Raw genomic sequence first — 27820 nt, 5'->3', positions numbered from 1 at the left:
GAAACCGATGTTGCTATAACCAAGTTTTACTGTAGTTGATGTGAGACCAGGGGTGTGCTTTGCGGGTTAGTGTAGGAGTAGGAGTTGTCGCTGCCAATTGTGCCCCCGCCCATAAGGAATCAGTTGTTCGGCTTTGCATGTTTATGCAGTGGCAAGACATTCCACTAGCGCGCTGACTGGAACTGTGAAACCAACGAAGTGGTGAACTCTTGCATTCTCTAACTTATTCTATCACGTCGCCAGCAGCTGCGACAAAAGACTCGAGCCAGTGGCGTTGCTGTGAGTTAGTGGATGCTGATGGAGCATCTGTAGCCTCGTTCTTAATTGTATGAAAATTTAACACAGATATAAAATATGTTTGTAAGGAACCGGGATGGTTCAGTCGGTATTGCTACGCGGTACGAATTGGACGGCCAGGTTTGATTCCCGGTAGGGGCTAAAGATTTTTCTTTGCTCCGCAGCGTCACGAACGTATCAGTGCCCACCCAACCTCCTATTCAATGGGTGCTGGGGGTCAAAGCGGCCGGTGTGTGAAGCTGACCACTCACCTCAATGTAATGCCGAGGGCAAGAATGGTGGAGCTATACTTCCACTCCCCGTTACGTCTTCATGGCCCGGTGCTTAGTTAAGCACAGGTATAACTTTACCTTTTTTTTTTCAAGTAAAGTACGGAAACCTCGGAATTGGACTGCCAAAGAAAATAGTGAGATCAGTTGGGAACTTAGCGACTTTCCTGCTCTAGTAGAAAGGTAAAGTTGACCCTATGCTTAATTAATTAAGCACCACGCCATGAAGACGTATGGGGAAATGGAAGCATAGCTTCACCATTCTTAACCACGGCTCTAGATGGAGGTGAGTGGTCAGCTTCAGGCCTCTGCCGCTCTACACTCAAAGAAGCAGCTCCTGTGGTACTCTCTGGACTGAAGGCTGGGTGGACCCCAGAGCCGGTCTGACAGTATGGAGAAGAGAGAAAACTTCACTGCTGGAAACTGAACACCGACCGTCCAGCCCCTAGCCCGTCGCTATACCAGCTGAGCTATCCCTCTCTATCTTTCCTGTAGTACGCGAAGATAAAGAAGAAAAAAAATTTAGAAATGAAATAAAGGAATGATTACTTCTGTACTTGAGCTTGCCCTTGTCTTCGTGTATTTGACGTCCAGTTGAATGGAAGGAAGATTATGAATGATGATGTGGTAAGGACGTGGAAGGAGAGGTTCGTGTCCTGCTGTAGTCCTAGCCCAGCGTTCGCCTGGAATTTCATAAGATATCTCAGCACGGTTACCTAGTCTCCAGACCGAGAAACCCTACGAGTGCAGAGCCAGTTCGACTCCCGGGCTCACAAATCCTATGATGTGAAAGGGGAATGTGAGTCGGTTTTGCAGTAACCTGTCTTTTATGAGGATTGTGATTAACGGCCAAGTGAATTCAGAGCGGTTCTCTTGACGTAAATTGTCAGTGTCCACTGGCTGTAAGGTCAAGTGGCAGAAACCCATTAGTACGTCGTAGTTGCCGTGAGGGCGCGCAAGTTTGGGCGAGCTTCTGACAACCCTGACGGGTCATCAGTTATTTGATGGGTGTAGCCGAGTCACACATCCGTTTAAAGCTCAATGCTAGAATTCACTTGGGCGACCAGTGAGATTCAAATTATTCATTTTATCCGAGACGCTTGGGAAAGACACGGGGCCATGTGATTCGCCAACCGCAAAGTCCGGGATAGATTCCAACCAAGGCTCCCAGCCTGACGAACAAGACGGATTGTAGCTTGCATGACCCTGATCAGTTATTCCCAGCCATGCTTTATTTATCCATTCGTTTACAGGCACTTTTACTGGGAACTTGACGAGCCAAACGCTCTTCTCGCGATCCTCTAAATTGCTTACGAAGTTCATAGTGTCAAAACACGAATTGTGTCTTTCTACATTAAGCTCTGATTTGCAGAAATGTGACTTTGAAACGAGATTACAAAGCCAGTCTGTCAGTGATATTGTCACGTATCGGGTTTTGGTTCTGAATTAGATGATTGGATTTATTGCCACTTCTTTACAATTACAATCAATTATGACAGCTCGGACGACCGCCGCTTGTTCGTGAAGTTAGTACCTACTTTAGCGGATAGAGGGTGTCGCATGGTCAGCGCAACGAATCCCCACGGTTTCCTAGACCGGAGCCGCTGTATCCTTGAAATAGCTCCTGAATTATCCTCACGAGGCTGAGTGGAGGCTGTTTGATCGACCCAACTGGCTGACGGGAGAACTGAAGACGATACGGGAAGAAGCGTTTTCTCGGGCATTCAATTCGTTGTATGAGCGATTTAAACGTTTTGCAAGAACGGACGGGGTCTACTATATTGAGTGATTGTATTAATAAATATTTGTTATGTTTTTATATTGTTTTTATGGCCTCAGTTCGGTAACTTAATTGTCATACTGTGTAGAGCACCATCTCAAACAGTTCCTCTGTTATACTGTGTTATCCGTTGCCTCGGGAATCTGTGTTTACCGAACCGTTGCCTAGCAAATTGACTTCCGCTTCCGGCTTTCAGGCGGTGTTTACTGAAGCGTTGTCTAGCAAATGGATTATTCCGTTACAGTATGTCGGCAGTATGATATTAAATTTATGGGATTTGAGGTTAAGTAATCCACCTAAATCGAACGAAGTATAATTTACATTCGTCTTAAGATGCTCTGAATTGCGTATTCGGTGGCAAGTGTGTAACACAAGAACTGTAATAGTCGCGTCGTTAACGACGTATGTTACTTGTATGTACGCATGTGCTGCAGCTTGTGTGCCTCAAAGGTTACGTGTCGTGTGCATATCCTGACCACCATTGGTGCCGACTGACCCCATGACTCAGTATACCCCTCTCTGCTGAACCTGACCTGACGAACTTGTCTAGTCCGTTCCCTTAAATTAATCCATTAATCTCCATCTATCGGCCCTCTCTCTAGCTGATAAGTAGAGCTCATCTGCGAATACATTACCAAACTAACACTAACACTAACACTAAGCCAGAATGCTTACCATTACACCGCGACGTACACTTTGTGCTTTTAGTTTTAAATTTTAAAGATCCCATTAAAAACATAGTAAGATTAAAACACGCAAAACTTTGATATTTCTTGTGTTATGTATGAGTGTGAGACTTGATCTTTAGCGTAAACGAAAGAACGTGGACTGAGGGTGTTTGAAAACAGGATGCTCATGTGTATTTGGATCCAAGAGGGTCCAACGAAATAATAGGAGGCCGGAGAAGACTGTATAATGATCTTGTGAAGTTACACTCTTTGCCAGATATAATGAAAATGATCAAGTAAATGAGGATTCGGTTGGCAGGATAGGTAGCATGCATTGGAAAGCTGATGAATGCATACGGGGTTTTGGTGGGAAATCCAGAAGGAAAGAGACCAATAGGAAGACGTAGTCGTAGACGGAAGGGTAATATTAAAGTAGATGTTGGAGAAATATAATGGGGTGATATGGGCAGGGTTCTCCTGTCTCTGGATTGGAACCAGTGGAGGGTTAATGTAAACACTAATGAACCCGACGGTTACAAATACTGGAAGATTCGTGAGTGGCTAGGCAGCTGTTGGATTATTAAGAAGGACTCGACTCCATGGAACGAATTATTTAGTTAGTTAATAAGAATACTGAAATACTATATGGGGAAAAAAGGGGTAGATTTTATTAAGGGACACGTAGATTTTAGTTCCCCTAACAAGAGCTGGCTTATTATTATTATTGCTGTTGAACATTACCCAGCAGCTCGTTAACTAAGTGCATACATGGTAAACAGAATGTTCACGGCTCCATCCCTGGCCATGGTGGCATCAGACTGTGAATCTTCACTTACTGCTTTATTCAAATTCCTGGTTCCCATCTTCTGACACTTTGGTCTTACTGTTTGCCTGAAATACTTGTACAGTTGGTTGGGTATGCAACTGTTCCTCCTGTAGCCCTGTAAAAGTAAGTAAGTAAGTAAGTAAGTAAAGCTAACCCTGTACCAGGCCGTGAAGGCCCATAGGGTTGTGAGACGTTGAGAGTCCCGCATTATCTAGACCAGCCCCATAGCCACAAAGTGCGGCCCCTCAACTTTTAGAGCTAATTGATATTAAAATCAATATTGAAATTTTAGTAGAAATATTTTTTGTAAAGACAATTTTCCAACAGACCAGAAGACAAGAAGTCTCACGCAGACATAAATTAGTAGGCTGCAGGAAATTCAGTGTTTTGCTATTTCTAACATAATTTCTTGTGTAATCTCTCTTTCTGCATATTGAAAAGCTGTTTGATACTTGTCAAAAATGGCATTCTCTTGCTTTTTAAAACTGTAAGATATGTGACTTTAGGTAATTATATTGAAATTATTCCTAAATAATAAATAGAATTAAATGTCCNGAAAAAAAATCCAATGACCTCATCGGGACTTGACCCCGCGACCTTCTGGCATGTAGCATAGTGCTTCGATCAACTATGCTACTGTGTCCCCCCCGCAGCCCTGTACAGCAGGAAATAGGCAGAGACTACACACCACACTATAACATCACAGTGGATGCTCTGTTCGATTTCATGGAAGGAAGCCGTAGTGGATAGTTTTCTCCCCTGCACTGTTCTTCTCTGACAGTATCAGCCACACTTCTTTGTAGTTCTTTGATTGAGATCAGAGTGAGAATTATTGTATAATAAGTGAAGTGTATCATTCTTGTTTGCCGGTCACGGTAGCCGCGCGGCCTAAAGCATGTACTGTCTTCGCTCGCTCGGAAGCCGGGATCGTGGGTTCGAATCCCACACAAGGTATGGATATTTGGTATGCGTTTATTCTGTGTTTGTGCTCTCCTGTGTTCAGGTAAAGGCCTCGCGACGAGTTGATCACTCGTCCAAGGAGTGCTGCCGTCTGTATATGATCATGAAACTGAAAAACCAGAGGCCAGGACCCAAGAGGTCTGTAGAGCCAGTGAAAAAAGAAAATCTTATTTATTCTTGGCACATTTAAAGAAGGTTTCAGATGCTCTGATTTTATAGCGTCGAGTGATGGCATGACTAGTGAATAATGAATTGCAAAGGACGTGAAAGGAAGAGGCTGCAGCACAGTTTAAGATAATATCCCAGCATTTGTCTGTAGAGACTGAGTAAAACAACAGAAGACCTCTGACCAGGATAGGCAAGCCCAAACCGTGATTGAAGCCTGAGACCTCCCAAACACAAAGCAAGAATGCCACCCACGTGAAATTATGTTCCGTGATAAGTTGTAAGTTAATTGAGCTACAAAGACATTCTAGTACCACACACCAGGAAAAAGATAGCCTTACCTCGTTTTCTTTGGAATTTCGCGTACCGCACTGATTTTGGTGTTTATTTGTGCAGATATGAGACTATTGTGTATAAAGCCCATTGTAATTTCTGTGGTGAATTCTTAAAAATAAACCGTCATGATAACTTGAGAAGTTACTGAAAGATGGCTACATTCATATTCAGATACTAAACTTAGTGTAAAAAGCAATATTCACTAAGCCGTACTAGAGGAAATGTTTGAGCAGAGATTGTCTATAAAAACAAATCGCCAGAAATGCCTGAAATATTTTTTTCGCCAACTGGCAACAGAGTATCGACAATGACCGTTGTCTGATTCGCCATTAAAACACGAGAGATACATTTCTTTCATTCATAACTTTACCAGCTATGATAGTCAGCGGTGAAATTATTTGACCTTGGGATACAAAATACATTGACAGAGACTTAATACATTTCGCAAGGTAGCTGTTGTTTCAGCGTTACCACTGTACACTTCGTTTTCCCATCTACATTTCACAATCCTTTATATTGCCACGTGTACGGGGCTACGCGTAACGAAAGTAACGGGTTCTAGTTCGGATGATTGGATTTATTAGCACCTCGATTGTTCTCTTAATTACACTTAAATACAGTGCTATCGCTGATTTACACAGTTTACAATTCACCGTTACACACGCACTGGGATTCTCAGTCTTCACTAGTTGTCGCCTAGCAACGGACCTCAACACAGAAACTAGCACTTCAAATCGCTAAGAAGTCTTCTTCCTATTTCGTCTTCGATAACTCTGGAACCTCGGAACTAAAAATTCTTCGGACTCATTCCTCCAGCTTACGTCTAACTCGTAACTGCCCTGAACTGAACTTGCTTCTGCATTCACTTCTCTTATAAGCACCCTGCACACACCCCACGGAAAACACCGTCTGTATTGTTGATGACGTCACCGCTTTCATAGCACGGTCCGATATGCGGAAATGTGTTTACCGAACCATTTGCCTAGAAGCGGGTTGCATAAACCCAGTGTTTCAGGCGCGGAATACATAGAAAACAGCCCCATATATTGTTGCGTGTTGGACTATGTTTACAGAGCTGTTGCCTGGCAACGCGTTGTTTAAATCTGTTACAGTATATTTGCAGCCTCACGTTATCCTGAATGGTCTCAGATACAGCAGATGAGCTACAACCTTGGACATAAAGAATTCTCAGATATTGGTAACACCTCTGTTGATCCAGTGATATGCATTAAATCACAGTTTCACTGAATTTGTATGATATTAGCAATGGAAATTTATTTTTTTTTCCGGCAGAGTTCGAGACTGCAGTGTCCGATATTGCATAGATAAGTACTTCTTCACTGCCAACAACTCTAGCCTGTGTAACGACAGAATAAAAACACGATAGCAACATAATGGCATTCCTTCGGCTTTCCGATCCGCGGAATGAACAACATGGAGAACGCTGTGTTAAAAGGGGTTCTCCTAAGTGTTATTTTTTGTTATTGCTAGTCGGGTAGGACTAAGTCCCTCTTACTGCGGCCACTTCTGGCCTATTGTACCAGCCCTAGATGACAGGTGAGCGTCTTTGTGGAGGAATTTGTGGCAGGGGAAACCGAAGTACTGGGAGAAAACCCGCCCCAACGCCACTTTGTCCACCACAAATCGCACTTGACCAGACCCAGGATCGAACCGGGACCGCCGCGGTGGGAAGCCAGCGACTAACCGCTTGAGCTATGGCGCGGCCCATTCTCCTAAGTAGAGACACGACAATGAAAGGGTGTGAAGATTTGTAACTCGAGTTATGCCTGTATACGTATTTCTCTCTGGTCTGAAAGCGTGTGCGAGCAGATCTCTCTTATCTCTCTCACACAATAACGAAGACAGACATCAAGGCGGTAGCGAAAACGGACGCGTTGATGTTCAAAACTGCAATTAATCCAGGCAGTAAATTGCCAAAGTAGTTTAGTAAAGTGGTTTTTATATTGCCCTACAAGCCTTTGCTTATAATTAAAAAGCGCAAACCTCATACACTGAAGCACGGAGCAATTAAATTTGAAAAATTCTTGCCTGTAGATAGTAGCGGTGGCACGGAGGTTAAGCTGAGCGTGACAAATGCTTTCATCAGAGCGGGCATGTCGAGAGATAATAGATGGGATTGATAGGTAAACAGATATAGATAGATATAGGTGTGCATATACTACAGTGTCCCAGGAGGAAAGGTGATAGTATCTGTCATTCTAAGCAATAAAAAACATATATGTACATGTGTCCTATTTCGAACCGTTTCCGAGATAGAGCTATTTCACTGTACAGTAGTACGCAGTACAGTGGTAATAGCAAAACTCCCTGTCCTTACAGAGTTGCAAAGTGCATTGATGTTGACGGGTGAATTTTTTAAAATGCATGTATATATATATATATATAATACCCTTTCCCCGGGAGTAACGCGGCCCTCTAATGCCGAAGTCAAGTCTTGTGGAGCTGTATCTTCACTCCCCCATCCGTCTTCATGGCCTGTTGCTTAATTAATTAAGCATAGGAACAATTTTATGTATATTATCACTGTATGGTGGTACGCATGACGAAATGACGGGTTTTGGTTCAGATGACTGGATCTATTAGCACTTTGGTTACAATCTCTCCTAATCACATTTACTGCAGGCAATACAGTGTCATCTCCTATTGACACACTTTACAGATCACCGTTGCGCACGCACTAGGACGATCTGTTTCCACTAGTCGTCTCCTAGCAACGGATCTGAACACAGAAACTATCATTTCAAATCGCCATGAAGTGTTCTCGTTATTTCGTCTTCAGTCACTCTGTTCTCTTTTGTCCTAATCTGTACTCAGCTAATGTTCACAATTCACTAAGGATATGCCCCATTCCCGTCCGTGTACTCTCAACTGCCTTGTAGCTTCTGCTTCACTCCTCCATCTTACGACCTTTGTCGCCTATAAACCTTCGGCGCGGACCTACAGAAAACAAGTCACATGATATCTAGCCAGCGACATCGTTGGAATCATTGGTGCGTTGGCTGTTGCCTAATAACCAGCATAAAGATTCATTCTCTGAGATACAGCTTCTATTTTTGCGCGTTTGAACGTGTTTACCTAGCAATGATCATGCATTGTTGTCAAGCGCTTAAGCGAGGTGTTTACCGCGCTGTTGCCTAGCTATAGACGTTACAATATATTTATTGATTGATTGGTTCAATGATTTGGATAGATCTGTACAGATTGACGGATAACCATAACCGTTACATCCGTGGGTCTATGGTGCCATGGTTTATGGCTTCCATAAGCCGTCGATTACCTGGAATTGCATGAGATTTAAGGTTCTGACCGCTGTATCCCTTCCAGACTACGTGGTGATCGTACTGCATTTGTATATATCCAGTAATAGGCACCTCACGCAGTGTCGTACTCTAAATCGCTTAGTAAACTTAATTTTTTGTTATTATTAGCCATTTCAGTTGATAAAAACGTTCGAATTAATATTCTTCGTAGCTGGAATGTATATTTTTGAATATGTATCCTGCATTTGTAATGACCCCGTATGAAACTCCGTGAACAAGGAATGCAAATTGGCAGTGGTCGTGAAGAACGCCTGTGGCTTGACGGTGTGAATCTGTTTCGGCTTTTGTTCGGCTTTAGCGGCGTCCGCTTGGAGCATGGTAAATCCATGGAAGGGGAAAGAGAGAGAGAGAGAGAGAGGGGTGTTGGCTTATTTGGCAACATTGCCCTCGGGGTTTACCGTGGCCCTGTGGCCGAGCTGTAGGAATGTGGTTCTTGAGCAGTGTTGCCACATTACATGCCGTGCTGTACGAGGTTGTGGTCCGCTATGGAACCGTTTTAAGTACAACTTTGGTTTTGCAGAACGAACTTTTTTCTCTGTTATTTACAACGGCAGGTTCCGCCCAGTGCAACTTCTCTCAACAAATTTCAAGCATTTTTAGGGCGATGTACATTCATATCGTCCAAAGCTGTACTTTAACCTTACGGGACTGTAAAGTATGCAGACCTATAGGTAATTGTCTAGCTTGGAGGTTAGCAAACTACGGTCCGCAATAGCTATTGATCCGGTTACGTGGTAGCGTAGTTGGTTGAGGCACTGTGCTACAAGCCGGAAGGTTGCGGGTTCTAGTCCCGATGAGGTGGATTTTTTTTTTCAATTGGCCTAATCCTTCCAGCCGCACTATGGCCCTGGGGTCGACTCCGCCACTAACAGAAATGAGTACCAGGAATCATCCTGGGGGGGGGGGGGGGTAAAGAGCGGCCGGCGAGTAAGACTGATAACCTTACCGCCTTCTGTGAGCCGATTGTGTAGATAATGTGGGACCCTCAACGTCTCACAACCCTGTGCGCCTCCATGGTCTGTTACAGGGATAGCTTTACCTTACCATTTTACCTCGAAGTTATGTGAGAGCTTTGTCTATAGTATTTATTTGCCAATTTATTTTAAAATAAAAAAGTCACGAAGTGAAATTGTAATATTACCTAACTGAACACAGAGTGTAGCACATTGTTGAACGCAACGTGAGTATATAAGTGACAACATTTTTGGTATCCGAGTAACATTGCTTTAAGGGCAGCGCCATAGCTCAAGCTGTCAGTCGCTGGCTTCCCACCGCGGCGGCCCGGGTCTGGTCAAGTGGGATTTGTGGTGGACAGAGTGGCGCTGGGGCAGGTTTTCTCCGAGTACTTCGGTTTCCCCTGCCAATCTTCATTCCACTAATTGCTCCACAATCACCCTCACCTGTCATCTGGCGCTGGTACAAGAGGCCAGAAGTGGACGCAGTAGAAGGGACTTAGTCCCACCCCACTAGCAATAAAAAAGCATTGCCTTAATGGGACTGCACAAGCAGCACCTTTTCGATTTAGCCTGTGCCACTGCTCCCCGCAGCATAAGTTGTTGCACTCCACGTGCAGTTGAAAATCCGACAAATAAGGGACAAAGCATGGAGTAGGGTCGTATTAAAGTGGCGCCTTTTTGAATACCACAGTCAGCATAGCGATTGGCTACGGGCCGAACTACTCGTATCGGGATTCGATTCCTGGTAGGGATAAGGGATTTTTTCTACCCCGCAGCTTCCATTCCTGCCTTGGATCCCCCCCAGCCTCCTAACCAGTGGGTTCCGGGGCGTAAAGCGTATATATCAGTATATATGCGTGGATTGAATTGCTCTCAGATTGCTTAAAAACGCTGTTTCATCCGCGGATGTTACATATAATTGAATTATAGGTTAAGTGATTATGAAATTGCTTCCGGGTGTATTTGAAACTTAGCGACCATGGTTTGAGGGTTGGTCTTGCTGCTGTGCTATGGTATTCACCAGAAGAGCCTCAGGAGCCACGTGACTACCGCTTTGTAGCAGATAACCTTAACAGTGAGTAGACGTGGATGCTTTTCTAATACAAAGTGTACAGAGTTACCGCTAGACCAACCTGGTCAGTGTAAACTTCGAGGGCGAAGAGATATGTAAACTCTGGACCTACTGTCTGTAGTGACGATAGTTGATATTTTGTCGTATAGACCCAAAGATAGGCAATGGCGCGGTAAACACGTCTCCTTAACAATAGAGGCTGTGTTCTCTACGTCGTCCGTGTAAAGTGGTTATAAAGAAGTGTTCAGCAGGAGTAGGATAGAGAAGAGAATAGATGCCAGCCTGCCAGGATATGAGCTTGGAATTGAATTGAATTGGCGGCCGCAGAATAATGACAAGAAGGGAACTAGGTTGTGAAAATAAGACTTCATGTGGCATGTGAAGTGACAGTGAGAATGTTACAAAACCGTTGCCAGGATACGACTAGCGAAAAGTGAGAACCCTAGTGCGTGTATAACGGTGAACTGTGAAGTGTGTAGGTCAGCTATAGTGCTGTAAGAGTATTGCCTGTAGTTCCGAGTTGTGTGTATAAGGTGTCAATAAATCCAGTCCAAAACCCCGTCTTATAAGTCACCCATACACGTGACAATGTATAGCAAAACGGAACTACGTATTTCATCTTTGCAGACATGTTAACTGTTATTGCCTTTCATCCTCACACCACTTTCCAGGGACCGATCCCTCAAAATGTAATTCCGGAAGTTCGAAGTTTGGCGGCTTCTTATTTCCGTGGAGAAATCAAGAAGCAGGTGTACTCGCCTATGCCGTGGTGTACTTTCGGTTTCGGATTAAGCATTGTCAAATTTAACGCGAGTTTCACCACATATGTACAGAGTGGTCCAGATCATTTCGTATTAACGGGAATACTCATTTAAACCTGTCAGTCAATATGTAGAACGGCATCACAGCGTTCTGAGTTGTACATCTAACGTGGGGGACCTAATTTCCAATATTTTTTTTTTGTAAATTAAGTAAATAATAAAAAAAATTGACGTATTTTAATGTGCAGTTTCCTAACCAGTTCACTGACTTTTGGGCACCTCTTTATAGGTTTGTCAGAGATCAAGCTGCCGTAAGATTTAAGTGTCTTTCGAGAGTATACCGTATAGATACATGTGTGTATATCCTATATTATCATATGGACCGAAAGAACCCGGGGTAGCGTAGTCGGTATAGCGATTGGTTACGGGCTGGACAACTGAGGGTCGGATTTCGAGTCCCGGTAGGGGCAAGAATTTTCTCCAGGTCGTCCAGACCGGCTCTGGGGTCCACCCAACCTCCTATACAATGGGTACCTGAATCTCTTTCCCCCGGGAGTAAAGATGCAGGAGCGTGAAGCTGACCACTCACATCCGGATAGTACCGAAGTCATGGAAATTTGAATCTATACATCCACTCCCCCATACGCCTTCATGGCGTAGTGCCTAATTCGTTGCGCACAGGGACAACTTTACCTTTTTTTTAACTTTATCTAAGGAACCTCTTAGAATGACTTGACAAATTCGCATGGCTCCTGTGTTCATACTGATCCAGATAAAATTAACATTTGTAGAAAGGTTGAGCACACATGCTTTCGATGTGCGATCTTTGTTAGGCAGATCACAGTGGTCGCGCCTTCTAATGCTTATACTGTTGTTTAGCGTTCGAACACTGGGATCGTGGGTTCGAATGCCACTTGAGCATGGATGGATATTTTCTTCTGTGCTTGTGTAGGTTGAAGCCTTGCGATCGGCCGACCCGCGTTCAGGGAATCGTAGCAGATATCAGTAACAGACGGTATCACAGAAAGGAGGGAAGCCACGGTCAGTAGTATCATAGAAGAAGCCCATTGTTATTCTGTGCCGTAGTGGTTGTTTGTTCACATATTTCAGGTATGCACAAAGGTTCTGTTGCAAGGCACAAGGCAGGGGTTCGGATTCTTTTGTACGTTAAATATTCATTTCATTTGTCTAAATAAAATGGGGCTTTTAATTAACTACAGGGAGTTTGGAAATCAAGTGATATTTCTTTAAGAACAAAACTAAGAATTTTCAACTCTAGTGTAAAATCAGTTCTATTGCAGTGATGTGAGACATGGCATGTCACCCAGGAAATGTGTAAACAATTACAAAGTTTTGTAGATCGATGCCTTCATAGAATAGTAAAGGTGAGACGGCCAGTTATAGCAACAAATGAGAAACTACGGAAACAGATAAATGAAATAAAAACTGAAGAGATGACCAGACGTAGATGAAACTGGATCGGCCATACTCTTCGAAAGGAAAATGCAATCGAGAAGGAGGCTATGGAGTGGAACTCACAAGAACAGAGGAAAAGAAGAAGGGCAAAGAGAACAATACGAGAGGAAGCCTTGGCTGTAGGGAAGACATGGGGAGACATTAAACAACTCAGCAAGAACCATGTGAGATGGTGACACTTTGTTAATGCCCTGTGCTCCAGTGGGCGCTAAAGGACGATGATGATTCATATCATTGACAAAATGTTAAAAAAACTAATCGATCCGAATAAGATCTTCAGGGTCTTCCTTCTTTCTTGTAACAATTTGCAGTGCTGCTGTTTTGAAGAATATCGACGACGTTAGATTTGTAAAGTACGCGTTGTGATTCACAAGTATAAGCCAAAATTAATCAAAAGCTACAGCTTTTATTGGAAACCTCCATTATCAAATTTTACCGAAATCTTTTGGATGGTTTCAGAGATGAAACTTGTGAACTGACAGTAATGCCCTCGGTATTATGCTTCAATTTCATTCATTTAATGAAAAAGCGCGTAAAATTGGGAGGCATCCACTGGCATGATGTCCGTGCGAAGTTTTACTGAAATGGGTCTATTAGTGTCTACAATAGTAAGACGCGCGTTCACTCGTTTTGTGCAAATTTCACTTCGGCAAGGAAACGGTTAAAATTCATGGATTTGACATTTGACACGTTAGCAGTGACGATGACGACAATGATATATGAGTTTGCCATTGATCGGCTGCTGCCGTCTGGTAACCGGGAGGAACTGTATCCTTATTTTGTGGAGTTCTAGCCGTTCCCTGTGTTACCAGATAGGCCACTCTTCGAATTGTGCCTGATGTTTCAACCCGGAAGCTCGCAGCTTTTGTACTGCAGATATTTCTAGTATGATCAGCTTCGCAACGTAAGTCTTCTACCTGCAATAAATTACGACAAAGACACTTAGTTATTGTGTATTTTAGCATCCCGTTGCAATTGTTCAAATTAGCGTCCATTGTTTATCTTCCGTCAAAATTGCAACACTTCTGCATTCTACACTTCAACACTACATGTTTCGGTCTGAAACGGCTATCTTCAGGTGTTTTTAGGTTACAGATATTTTATTAAAACTGGCTTTCTGTGCGCGAAACACAATACAAAATATACTAAAGCCACAGCCACAAATAGATAAATATAATAGAAGTGGAATTTATCAAATGAAATGTTTAGATTGCCCATTGAAATATGTCGGACAAACAGGAAGAACATTCCAGACCAGATACAAAGAACGCATTCACGACATAAAAAGTAACAATGGTAACTCAGGATATTCAAGTCATATATTGAATACCGGACACAGGTACGGCACAATAACAGACACCATGGAAACCATAACAACGGGGAAAAAGGAAAACATCTAAATACACTTGAGAAATACCATATTTACAGAACTAGTAAAAAAGATTTACATATGAATGACACAAACATTGAAACACATAACCCTATAATACTGTACAAAATTACACAACATAACACTATACCCTCCCCCAATCTCTCCCCACTCCTCACAACCAGAACATATAAATATAGGAACAATTACACCGCATCGGCACTAGTAAAGACAACACCACACGCTGTGGAGGAAGCACCATCACCACACGTCTCACTCAACTGGCGATGAATTTCAATAGGTGTCGCACCACGCAAGTGGAGGAAATGAATGATTACTCGCTGTTCTTGTAACGAAAATGTCGCCATTTTAAGTATCAAAAACACTCCTCACTCTCGCTGCCACCACTAGAGTTCTGTGCGCCGTACAGTGATGCCATCTCTGTCACGCATTGACAAAGAGTGCACACATGTTTTAAACTAAACCGTATGTGTCTATCTGCTCCCAGTCCCTCGTAAAAGTGTTGCAATTTTGACGGAAGATAAACACTGGACGCGAACATTTAGTTACGTTAAAATGGTAAAAAAGAGTAAAGCTGTCCGTGTAACAGGACGTGGAGGCCCAAGAGATTGTGATACGCCGAGGCTCCCACATTTTCTAGACAGTCAGCTCGCAGACGGCGGTAAGGTTGTCAGCGTTACGTGACGGCCGGTCTTTACCCCTGGTACTCATTTGTGTTAGAGGCTGAGTCGACCCCAGGGCCATAGTGCGGCTGGAAGGATTAGGTCAATTGAAAAATCAAGTGACCTCATCGGAATGCGAACTCGCGACGTTCCGGCTTTTAGCATAGTGCCTCAACCAACTATGCTACCGCGCGCCCCTTAGTTATGTTAAATCTTAAGTAATTCGTTTGGAAAATATACGTATATACTCTCTCTTTCGTGTAGCTCATGAGTTTTATTTGACAGCCCACGTATATCGAAACTGGCTATTTTAATATTAGCAATTCCCGATCGTTTATCCGTTATGCGCTTTCATTTGGCAATTACGCCTTGTCCTTAAGGGTCACACAATCATTCTGTGCAATGTTCGTTTTATGCAGTTTCTCTGCTGCACAACAAGACCTCTTGGACCATGAAATCATGTTAGTGAATGGTCTTTAAAGCGTCACTGTGAGTGAAACAGCGGGTTTATCCATCATCCCTGCACTTGTGACTTAAAAAATAAGACAAGAATCTAAATGGAGAATTGATTTAAGACACTGACAGTTTTCACTTACGAAAACATTCTGAGATAACTCGAAGGAACTGTGCCATCGGAGTACAAACTTCGTCGTCACTCTCACTTTTTCAAGTTTCTGATTTTATATAAATTGCTTTCAATCTTCCAAAGTTCAAGGAAAGTTCTGTACATTTCAGCAAATCACGTAGAGTTTGACGCCAGCACAGCAGGGGCAAGACTGAATATGTTTATGTAAGCAACACAGTCCACACTGCAACGTTCTGTACAACGCTACTTGTCGCACTAAACGTATTTTGATTTTATTGAACACTTGTTATAAGTTAGTCGGCTGTTCCCATGTCAAAATGACTGCACAACAGCGAATATCATGTGAAAATGATGGATGGTGCGTGGGGCCTTTTAAAGCGTATTTTACGTGAGGGAGGAACTATACAACCCACAACTAGGACAAGACCAGTGCCCTTTTAGCGAATATTTTAGTTTCCAGTAGACTTACTAAGATCCTGTACCAGTCCGGGGTCCCGTGAAGAGCCCTTCGTATTTCCATATTGGAGCTTGCACATCTGCTATGAGGAGAACGTAAAAGGTAAAAGCTGACCCTGTAACAGGCCTTGAAGGCCCGTAGGGGTATGAGAGGTCCAGGCTCCCACATCTTCTAGACAATCGGCTCACAGAAGGCGGTAAGGTTGTCAGCCTTACGCGCCGGCCGCCCTTTATCTCCCAAGAATCTTCCTGGTACTCATTTCTCTTAGAGGCTGAGTTGGCCTCAGGGCCATAGTGTGGCTGGAAGGATTAGGTTTTTTTTCCTGTGGCACTACAGCCCCAATTTGGGCCTAGGCCTACCTCCATGAAACTCTCCGTTTCACTTCGGTTTACTAGATCTTACACATGCGGTAGGACTCCTTGGGCGAGTGATCAGCTCGTCGCAAGGCCTCTACCTGTAGACAAACACAGAAAAACGCACACAAACATCCATGCCCTGAGTGGGATTCGAACCCACGATCCCGGCTTCCGAGCAAGTGAAGACAGTGCATGCCTTAGACTGCTCGGCTACCGTGACCGGCGGAAGGATTAGGTTAGCTGAGAAAATTCAGTGAATGAGGAGAACGTTGTGTTGGATTTTGAAGAGATTAGATGATGATGATGATGATGATGATGATGATGATGATTGTGGCCGTGGCATGGCACTTGTTGCGGAAACCTAGCCTCAGTGGAATTTGTTTTTCAAAGTGCCTGGGGCATTTCCTCTGTGTACTATGCTTTTGCTGTGGTAGTCACAATTCCACCACAGTTATATGCCGTCCGTCACCTCCCCAATAAGTTCTTCAATCTGTATTGGCGCTTGATCTCTAACTTGGCACCTGTCTGGATTCTGAGAAAAGAAGATCCCTTTGGCGCACCATAATACATATTTTGTTGTGTCAAAATAGGCCTATCAGTCGAAATTAATTATTTCTTTCTTAATTTGTCAAATATGTTACCAGAGGGAAACAAGAACACCACAACATGACGACAAAAGTCACTTTAAAATGTGGGAGTGAGATTTCGGTTCTTGCGAAAAGTACGCCAAAAGACCAGACGCAGCACAGATGGGGTTATTGCGACCTTTGCTGTTGATTACGAGACTATATCTCAGACACTGATTACACTGTAGGCCTGTACAAAATTAACGCAAACAGAAGGAGAGTGTCAAAGCATGCACTGGAATACGAACCATTGGGTCGAAGAGATCTCTAACTCCTAAAGGGCGGAGGTGGTGGATCCGCTACTCCAAGAATAATTAGGAACATTGCCCTCCCCCTTGGCACTACAGCCCCAGTGGGCCTAGGCCTACTTCCATGAACTTCTCCGTTTCACTTCGGTTTTTCTAGGTCTTACACATTCGGTAGGACTCCTTGGGCGAGTGATCAGCTCGTCGCAAGGCCTCTACCTGTGCACAAACACAGAAAAATGCACACAAACATCCCTGAGTGGGATTCGAACCCACGATCCCGACTTCCGAGCGAGCGAAGACAGTGCATGCCTTAGGCCGCTCGGCTACCGTGACCGGCTAATTAGGAACAGTCAGTTGAACCTAATGTTACATAGTTCATTCTGATGATGATGGTGATGTATAATAATTGTCTTAAATCTATCACAACACGTATGTGCAAGTATAGTTCCCATAATTCACTGTGTAGTAAGTAAACTATTTCAGCTAACGTTCAGTGGCTCTTCATACCCGTCAACATAGCTAATTTCATGAGAACGGGCACGTGTGCCACAGTTGTCATAGTATGTCAGATGGTTAATTTGACTTTTTATCGGAAGTAGTGTTGGGCGAACTTTGCTGCGCAGATACTGGTTCTGGGAAATTGTTTGCTTATAGGGAATGTTATTTTAAACTGGTAACAATTTTGTAAACACGCCGGTCTGAACTATGTTCATCTGAGGTTCTCACAACGGTGACTATGAAGAAAACGTTCTTCTATGCTTTAACGCCATGCAGTGGGGAAAATGCGACGTTACGAATGAACATATCGCCTACTTCTTCAGGCTCGTAGAGTAAGGGAACTTCTGCTTTCCGTCAGCTTCTTGCTGTTTTTTTTTCTTTACTTACTATCACCCAGAAGATGGTGGCGGTATGTTTCTTCGAAACGTCGGGCTTTTTTTTTACTTCACGGCGTTATAACCCAGAACGAGGACCATACTGCTAGTACGGCACTTTGTGAACTGTCGTCAGTTGCGTTGAAACGTATTGGAATTTAGAATGTCGAGAAACGCTTGGACTTAACAAGCGCTGGTTTGAGGAGAGGGCAGGCAAGGCTGAGTGTTAGTAATGCTGCAACATCCTGAGTTCACTTCGCGTCCCTTGATATCCCCTGTGGCGTGTTCCACCTCTGTGCTAACTCTCGACTCGAGGGTAATCATGTTGTGTAACGCAAGGTCGGTCTCTGAATCGGTTAGCAAAACACATATCTGCATGCCACAGAGGTGCTTCAAGCAATTTTGTATGTTTATCTGATATCAAAGTTTACATGTCATACTTTGGAGTGATTCAGAAGTTTGATGAGAGAATTCACTTGAACCGAAAAGGCGGCAGGATGATGATATTAAAATGGATTCTTGAAGAGTTTGATATTTTCGCAAACATAGGCGGAGTTTTGGGATATTCCCCCAAATATAATCGGTGTTTTCGTCCCCAGAAACTGACTGGGCATTATATTCGTCTACATTCATGTTAGTGTTTGTGTTTGTGTTCTACTAGAAACCCCCGCGGAAAATGTCATTTATTCAGTTCTTTTCGCCCATGTTCCGAAAACACACAAGTATCGCCTAAAATGTTTAATCCCTGGTTAGATATGCGTTATATATTTTAAAAGCAACTTAGCAGTTTTGTAATTTATACGTATTATTTCAAAATTTAAATGCACATCCTGTTCCCCGATGCATTACATTGCAACATTCATGTTTACGTCATCGTCGCTTTGGGGGCGGGGGGAGGGGGTGAGAGGAGGCCTTTGAACTTGATCAGTTGCTTATGACCGCGCCCTATGTCGCGAGTTCAGAAATTAATGATGTTCAGCCTTCAGGTTCTGTTATAGCTCGTTGTGTTAGTGACACAGAATGACTGGCCACGCACAGTAGACACTAAGGATTCTTGTATGTTTCTGTCTTCTTTCATATAATGTCCTTTGGCACAGTGGAAGCCTGTGAACGTTCTGGAGGAACATATCACTAGCAGCAAGCAGAGATCTGCCTGCAACACCAAACAATATTGCACTAACATTCAGCCAGCAGCATTTGTGTGAAGTATTAAGATACGGTCTTCTGAAATCTGACACATTATTGTATGGTAGACAGGTGTCAACGTTTCGGACGAAAGTGCTATTTCCTCCTGCAGATTGTGATACCTCCGTATGACACGGCCAGGGTTGGACACTATCCCAGACGAATTGACGCCGCCTACTTAGTTTCATAGTGCTTCATTTTAAACGAAATTATTTCCAGTGCCCTGAGATGTCATATCTGCCGCTCCCAACAACAATATGAGTAGCAAGGATTTCACTGGCTTACAGTATACTAATTCGCTTTTAATACGCGTTGGTCATTATCCCCGCACTTTTCAACTAATCCTAAGCATCAGCCTAGCTCTGAAACTCCATTTTCACCCCTGTCCAAGGCTTCATATTCCAAATTATTGCAATCTTCTTGCTCTCCGGAGTGGGATTTTCAGATCTCGTGTGTATTAAGAATAGGCCGGGATAGCACAGTCGGTGTAGGAGGGTCAGAGTTCGATTCCCGGTTAGGGGCAAGATTTTTCTCCTCTCCTCGTCATTCAGGCCGGTTCCGGGGCCCACTCAGCCTCTCCAATGGGTACTGGGGCTTATTCCCCAGAGGTAAATCGGCCAGGGCGTGAATCTGACGACTTACCTCTAACTAGTGCTGATGTCAAGTATACTTGGATCTATAGAACCGCTGTCCCATACGTCTTCATGGCGTAGTGCTTAATTGGTTAAGCACAAGTCTTTCATTATCCTAAGCAAAACAACAAGAAAAGAAGACATATAAAATAAATTGGCAAATCAAAAGTAAACTAACAAAAAATTAAAACATTCTCTCGCTAAAACAATTTTTCTGACACAGTTGAATAGACAGCTACCAAAGAGCCATCCCTGGGGAATGAAACTATTCTATATCAAGCAAACAAAACCACCAAGTGCCAGCCATTTAATTTAATTGCATAAATTTGTCATGGTGGTGGTGTTGGTTGATTAATGTCATAGTTTGATGGACCACAGTGCCTGTCATTAAAATATTCTGTGCCCTAAACAAAAACAATCATATTTATATATGTAAGAAGCTGAACCCAGTAAATAATAAAAAATGTTTAATTATGAAGTATTTGATATAATAACCTACAAACTGAAAATATAGTAATCAACAATAAATATTTCACCAAAAAATATATTTTTTCATAGGTTATTTAACAACTCCTTCAGTATCGACAGTGTACAGCATCAGAACCAGTCTTAAAAAAAGCAAAAAAAAAAAAAATAACAGCACTGTTTGAACCAGATATGTTCAAGTCGCATCCATTTCATAACCGTGGTTCTGGGCCAAATTTTACCAATACTAAAATTATAACATAGATGTTTATAGTAAATGTCATGGGGAAGGTGATCACAAATGGAGAAGAAACAACAATTTGGAAGGTGGTGTTCATAGGCTACTTGAAGTAATTTGCGTAGAGAGGCAAAGGAAAGTCATGGAACTGTTAGTAAGGATTAAAGCAACCTTCCCAAGATTAAAAAATAATAACTTCCCAAGTACGTACATATGGTTGATATGAGCTGAACACCAATCTCCATATAGTGCCATGGGCAGGAACATGTGCCACATATATGCTTTCATGGTATGGTGCTTATGAATGGGGATTATTTTACATTTAGGTTGCAATGAGGGATATGTGCATATGTACCTAGAATGACACTAGAGAAAATTTGCTTTTGTTTGTTCTTAGGTAGGTAGGAACACATGTGAAACTATGTAAGATTTGAGGCTTTCACGGCGGTGACTGCTTTCTTCACATGTGAAACTGTTTCAAGAACACTAGAGACGAAGGCTAGAATAGAAACAGTGTTGAAGTTTTACAAAGTTATGACTGTGCTAGTTGTATCATATGGCAGTGAGCCTTGTAGAGTAAAGCCTAGGGACTGGACAAGATTGCAGGGTGATGAGATGAAATTTTTAAGCTCTCTGGAGGGTTGCAATAAAATGGACAGAATAAGTAATTAAAATATAACGACAGAATGGGGATTTTCTCATTGAGTGAAAAAATAGAAGAAAACAGAGAAATAAAGCAGCATCACCAGAGAAATTGGGTATGCTGTAGTGTAGTTGGTTGAGGCATTATGTTAGAAGCCAGGTCATGGTTTGAATTTCCAATGAGGTCATTGGGGTTTTCAGTTGACCTGACCCTTCCATCCGCACAATGGCCCTGTGGTGGACACAGCATCTAACAGAAACGAGTACCAGGAATCTTCTTGGGGTTAAAGGGCGGCCAGTGGGTAAGGCTGACACCATCTGTGAGCCGACTGTAGAAAATGTGGGAGTCTGGAGGTCTCACAACCATATGGGCCTCAGTGGCCAGTTACAGAGATAGCTTTACCTGTGTGTGTTTCCCCCCCACCCCCCTCCCCATCAGAGACTGGATGGAACCAGCATTCCTAAGCAAGCTGTGCCTTTCAAAGCACAGAATAAGAGGGATGTGGGAAGGTGGGAAGAGATAATGAGAGTCATAAATGAGGCCAGAACAGGCTAATGCCTAATCCTTGGAGGAAAGAAGAGGAAGAAGACTGGTTTTTGGTTCCAAAATATTGTATTTGTGGGATATCATAGGTTGAATATTTTAAAATTTTGGATTAATGTCTGGATTTCTAGCTGCTATATTTTCTTTATTCATGAAGTCCACATTACAGCCTTGAAAATTATCTCTGAATGACAGCACTTTGTTCATATGAGCAATAGCTCAGTTAGTGAAATGACAGGTTACTGATTCAGTGGCTAAGGTTCAATTCCTGGTAGAGGTGGGAATTTTTTACATTTCCTGCCACATCAGAACTGTTTCTGTGGTCCACCCAGCCTACTGTAACTGTCTGGGATCGATGTCAAGGTCTAGGATGTGTTTAGGTCCACTTGCCATTCTTCCTGTACACTTCATGGCATGATACACAGTGGTAACCTTACTTTCAGATGGAATTCAGTGAGTCTTTGTATTGTGTGTCTGCAGCATCGGATCTGGACTCAATCCGAGCACTTTTCAATGAAAAGGAGAAGGAGCTGTCACTGGCAGTTGCAAAGGTGGAGGAGCTGACACATCAACTTGAGGAGCTGAAGAGAGGTCGGGGTGCTAGTGCCAGGGATCAGCAGCAACAGACACCCTCCCCTGCGGCTCTTGAGCTTGACAAATTGAGGCGTGAACTTATGGTATGTCTCACTATTCAGTTTTCTTGATTTGCATCGTTTTTCATCAAAATTAAGTGTTATAAAAATGGGTCTTCCTTCACCTGGACGCTCTTTTGATCATTATGTTATATGACATACCACTGGACACCAGCGTATGCTAGTTCCTGTTATTACAGTCTTTCCTATTCTGTAATTTGTATATGGAAATCAAGTCACAAGGGTTAACAATAATCATTCAGTTTTTCATATAAATGAGTTAAATATGTACATGCATTGAATTTAATTTACTCCCTCCAGATATGATCTGCAGTGGTATGAGTCTGTAGCGACCAATTTCAGTACTTCTCACCATAGATTTAAAATGTTCAGTGTCTCAGATTATGTGACCTATTCTGTTTCCTCTAATTTCAGTATCGTAACAAGCTCAATGAGCAGCAGAATGCCCGTCTATGCCAGCAGAGGGAAGCACTGTCACAGCGCCAAGAAGAGATGAGCAACATTGACAAACGTATTTCCGAATTACAAGATAGACTGCATCGAAAGCGACTTCTGAACCAGCAGATGGCAAACCAGATCACAGCAGCAAGTAACAAAGCATCAGGACAGCAACAGTTAAGGTTGGTTCTTGAGAGCCTGCATACTGTGGGAACACTGTTTAGTTAGAGAGCAGAATGCTGCACTGTGAATGACAGAGCTCGTCCATGTGATATTTTTTAAATCGTTAAAATATAAACTTACAATTCACTTTCAATGGAGGTGGGATTATATATATATACATATACAGTAAAGTGACTACCAGCATTGGATTTGAAAGTCCTCACATCAGTGGCATGAAGAGTACTACCTTCTGGGGTGTAATGCTGTATAGTTCAGTAGAAGCCCACTGGCATTTCAGATGAATGTCCTCCTCCTTCCTCAGGACCAAAGAGAAAGAAGCAGGTGGCAAGCAAAGCTGTAGTTGCTACCTGCCAAGGGGTAGATGCCTGGAGTTGAATTCCTGGCAGGTGCAGATAATTTCCTCCATGTCACACCATCCAGACAGACTCTCAGATCCACTCATCTGGTTAGTTTGAATAATGTTCCACTGGAGGCCACCTAACCTGTTGACTTTTATTATCTACAATTGGCATGGTGGTCAAATGATTGAGATAGAAGTGACATTCCTGTAAATATATGGCCCTGAAGCTGTGCACATTCAATTATGTATGAGAAATCAAGGAACTTATTTGAGGTGATATTTATGTAGAATTAAAGTATAAGTATGGTGCCTGCCTAAAATTGTTTCGGTTATCACTTTCCAGTCCTATGTCAGGGCTCCATCATCACAATTTTCCCACAGAAGTCTGCTGTTGGAAGCCTTCTGCCACCATTTGCTATGTGATCACATGCTGAGTGTTGTACCTTTGAATTTTACGTTGTTTGACATCTTCTCGTAGTTTGCATATAGGTAGAACAGATGGCAGAGGTGTTACAATTTCCAGTTCCAAAATGTCTCGTTTATTTTAGTTCAAATTAATTTCTGAAGATGGAAGTGAAAAGACTGGGAAGATGATAACCACTGAAGCTATGTCTTTGAAATGAGATTACATATTTTGATATTTAATATTAATCAGGATCACTGATGATGGATGTTATATTCAGAAATGGATCATTATAAATTCAGAGTTGATATATTGGGTTTTTGGACTTCACCCATCCTCCTGGTTTTTAAGATAACTAATAAAAACACGACATTTCGGAAACAGAATCTGTTTCTGTCCTCAGGTGAAGGAAAACACCTATTCTGTTGGGTCCATTAGAAAGAGCTAGCCTCAATCACTGGACCAGTGACTAGCTCTTTCTAACGGACCCAACAGAATAGGTGTTTTCCTTCACCTGAGGACGGAAACAGATCCAGTTTCTGAAACGTCGTGTTTTTATTAGTTATCTTAAAAACCAGGACGATGGATGAAGTCCAAAAACCCAATATATCAGTGTATTATACACCATCGTCAGAATCCTATAGTAACTAAATTCAGAGTTGTTTATTAACCTTACTGTGTACACTGAATCATCTGGAGGAAAGCAGCTACATGAAATAATTTGACTTGCAGGTCTGTTGCATCTGCTACAACAATCCAGCAGCACCAGTATCACCAGCAGCAGGTGCAGGGAGGGAAAGGCAAGTTGCTGCGACCTCTGACTAGTGGGAACATTGCTACCATAGAGCCTTACCATCATGTGCCAGTCACATCCAGTGACCCTGAAAAGCAGTCTGGCATCAGTGGTGGAATATATGGTGGCCAGAAACAAGCTGCACAGATCCGTCCCATTGTTGGGGATGGCATCACTCATCTCGGGAAAGAAGGTGTGTTGTGCTGTTGTGTCATGCTTGATTTCTATCCAGCAAATTTGTATCAATGAATTAGTTACTGAAATTCTGTGCGTTTTTATGCACTTTTGCACGGTGTGTCTGAATTGAAGTCATATAACGAAGACTACACCTGTCTGTCCTCATTTATGTCTCATGGGAACAAAGAATGGATTTCAAAATACTTTGTTTTTAGAATGTACACCAAAAGTTTGTATGAGTCCGGTATAATAACCCTTTGTATGCAACTCAGATCAGAGTATCATCTTTCTGGTAAGTGGAGACCAAATTGTACATGACAAAAATATACAACTTATGAAGATTTACTAGTTTTATTCAAAACATTTGTAGAAGTGGTGAACATCTATGAAATGCATGGAAAATTTATTTCCTGGAGATAGGAATTGAACTTTTACATTATTTGGCTGCACTTAGTTTTTCAAGGGCTTGTTGAATTATTATTTCAACAGATGAAAAAAGCTTGTTTACAATACCTGAGGCACCCTTATTTGGCAGGGGATTTGGTTAACTTTGTTAATTGCAATTGGTTCATCACCTTAGAACTGGACACTCAGCTATCAGTTATCTCACAAGAACTTGAGGCCACAGGTTGTATATCCTACTTGCAATGCACAACTGGAAGTTAAGCTGACTATAGAAACTTTGTTACTTACCAATCACAGCTTATGACCGCATTATGATATGTTACAGGGCCTTATCACAGCAAACATATCCATCAGCAGTCAGATGGAATGTCATCACAGGACCACAAGAATCATGCATCTTCGCAGGATGACTTCCACAACAAGCTTGTGGGCATCAGTGGCGGAAGTGGAAGCAATTTGAACACTACAGCAGTGAATAATGGTAGCTCAACCCAAAACAGCAGCACCAAGAATAAGGACAAGGATGACCAGTATCTACCAGAGTTTGGAGGCAGCAAATCAGATCCCAAATATCAGACACTGCCTTACAATACTAAATTCACTGTCAACTTTGTCTCGTCGGCAGCAAGCAAAGTCACACCACCTGACAAAAGAGACTCAGTACCCTCAGATGCTTCTCAGAGAAACAACAGTGATACAAATGAAACTGCGATGAAAAATAACAACAACAATATTAACAGCATGAACAATAATAACAACATCAATAACCCATCAGCCCAGCAGCAGTTGATGACAGTCCATAGCATGCCCATACCTGCACTATCTGGTGTGAGTAAAGGACTAGCCACACCATTATTGAACCAGAGCCAGCAGCCACCTCATCGTACCGAACAGTCCCTGGCATATCAGCAGCAGCCTATAAACAAAATGACTACATCTGCTGTAACAGCCCAGATGTTGGGGCACATAGCACCAAGGCAAGTTTGCATTATATGTGGCCTTTAGTCACTGATGTTACTGCCGCCAAGGCTCTGGGTAGATTACTCTTTACTTGCTAATATTTAATATAAAGTTCTACATACACATACACAGGAGTCTCCATGTCATTGTTTCCCAGGAATTAATGCTACTTAACAGCTCATAGCCCCAGTGTCATTCATAACACTAACTGAATAGAGTAAACCCTCATAAGGGACTCACACTGGCGACAAGGTATCCATTATCACCATTGTCCTCTATAATCATGTGAAGGGGTATGGAATACACCACAGAATACATAGCCAGTACATGCAATACACTTAGAAACACAGGGTGTGATTACATAAAGGTTTTTGTGTTGGGTTCTTTTTTATTTTACATAGTTTTTTAACCCCAACATTTTCTTGGTGCCTCAGCATCCCTAAAAATTCACAATTGTACACAGCCAGATATTTTTTATTATGTCTGCATCTATTATAATGAGAGTTCATATGTAAGAAATGTTCTAAGACTTGTGGGAGCTGTCCACATTCAAACAAGCGTGACAACGCAAACTTCATTGCTTAGCAACGATGAGTAAACAGCGGTTGCTGGGCAAAGCCTACAACAATACTGACAGTGACATGTTTTCTATATATCCGACTCTAGGCTACATAAGAAGATACAGTTATGGTTCTAGATTCTATAGTTCACTATTGTTATTATCCATCAGTTCAACTAGTGGTTGTCTCTTCATACGATACCACAGACTTCTCCCTGTAGACTGTATCAAGTTACAGAACCCCACTTGTTTCAGCCTGTTGATTAAACTCTCAGCAAAAAATAAATTACATTTATCCAGTTCATATACACTGTTACTTTAGTACCTGCAATCTAGTGTGTTATATTCTAATGGTAATGGAGCGTGAAGTTAAAAATTATTTTCATCTTACACTGCATCGGTAAGTCACCAGCTTATAAAGTGGGCAATTAAAATGCAGTCTGTTCCCCCTATTATGTCATGAGGCTTAGGCATACATATAAAAGATTCATTTGAAACTTAAGCCCAACACTGTTAGAGGGGAATGGCTCTAAATTCCATCACTTGTTGTTACTTACACTCCTCTTACGAATGTTATTGTGTTCTGTTCACAGACCATTTGGCTCATCCCATTCATCATACACAAACGCAGGTTTGTCCCGTGGTCAGCCAGTAGGTGGGACATCGTCAACAACATCATCAACTTCGTCTCTTGCAACCAACAGTAGTAGCACCAGCTCATCCATCAGTCACCAAGTGAGTATCATAATGCAAAGCACGGAAGGAGAACCTTGAAGAGGGAGTACTACTGGTTCAACCCATTGTTCCTCCTAACTAGCAGATCATCATAAATTAACACTAACGGGCACTGTCTCATCTAATGTAACAGAATATAATAAAATTAATCCCTGGAACAAAATCAGTATGCTAGTGTTTCCACTTTAACAGGCAAGGGGTCTTCTGCATTATTTTTTTAATGTGAGCTATGCAGAAGAAACAGTGGTTTCATTTCAGAAGAAAGGACTAACCCATCGCCATATTATTTAAACTACATATTGTAACATGTTGCGCGACTGAGAACCCCCCTCCACCCTCCTCTCCACGGTAACGTAGCGCTCCC

The 27820-nt window shown here is 42.5% G+C and overlaps 1 protein-coding gene across 7 annotated transcripts in view; it reads left to right on the top strand.

Annotated features, from left to right (window-relative positions):
• LOC111864750 (apoptosis-stimulating of p53 protein 1) overlaps positions 1-27820 on the top strand; it is a 367739-nt gene that overhangs the window by 313566 nt on the left and 26353 nt on the right. For all 7 annotated transcript variants that reach the window (XM_023852251.1, XM_023852248.2, XM_023852249.2 and 4 more), the window contains 5 exons: positions 22291-22487; positions 22878-23083; positions 24560-24813; positions 25528-26179; positions 27315-27456. In XM_023852251.1, the coding sequence (XP_023708019.1) occupies positions 22291-22487; positions 22878-23083; positions 24560-24813; positions 25528-26179; positions 27315-27456 (1451 nt within the window). The remainder of the gene's footprint in view (positions 1-22290; positions 22488-22877; positions 23084-24559; positions 24814-25527; positions 26180-27314; positions 27457-27820) is intronic.

This window comes from Cryptotermes secundus, unplaced genomic scaffold (genome assembly GCF_002891405.2).
Source record: "Cryptotermes secundus unplaced genomic scaffold, Csec_1.0 scaffold932, whole genome shotgun sequence".
Taxonomy (NCBI): domain Eukaryota; kingdom Metazoa; phylum Arthropoda; class Insecta; order Blattodea; family Kalotermitidae; genus Cryptotermes; species Cryptotermes secundus.
Note: the sequence above shows the minus strand (reverse complement) of the source record. Positions and strands in the feature narration are given on the sequence as shown.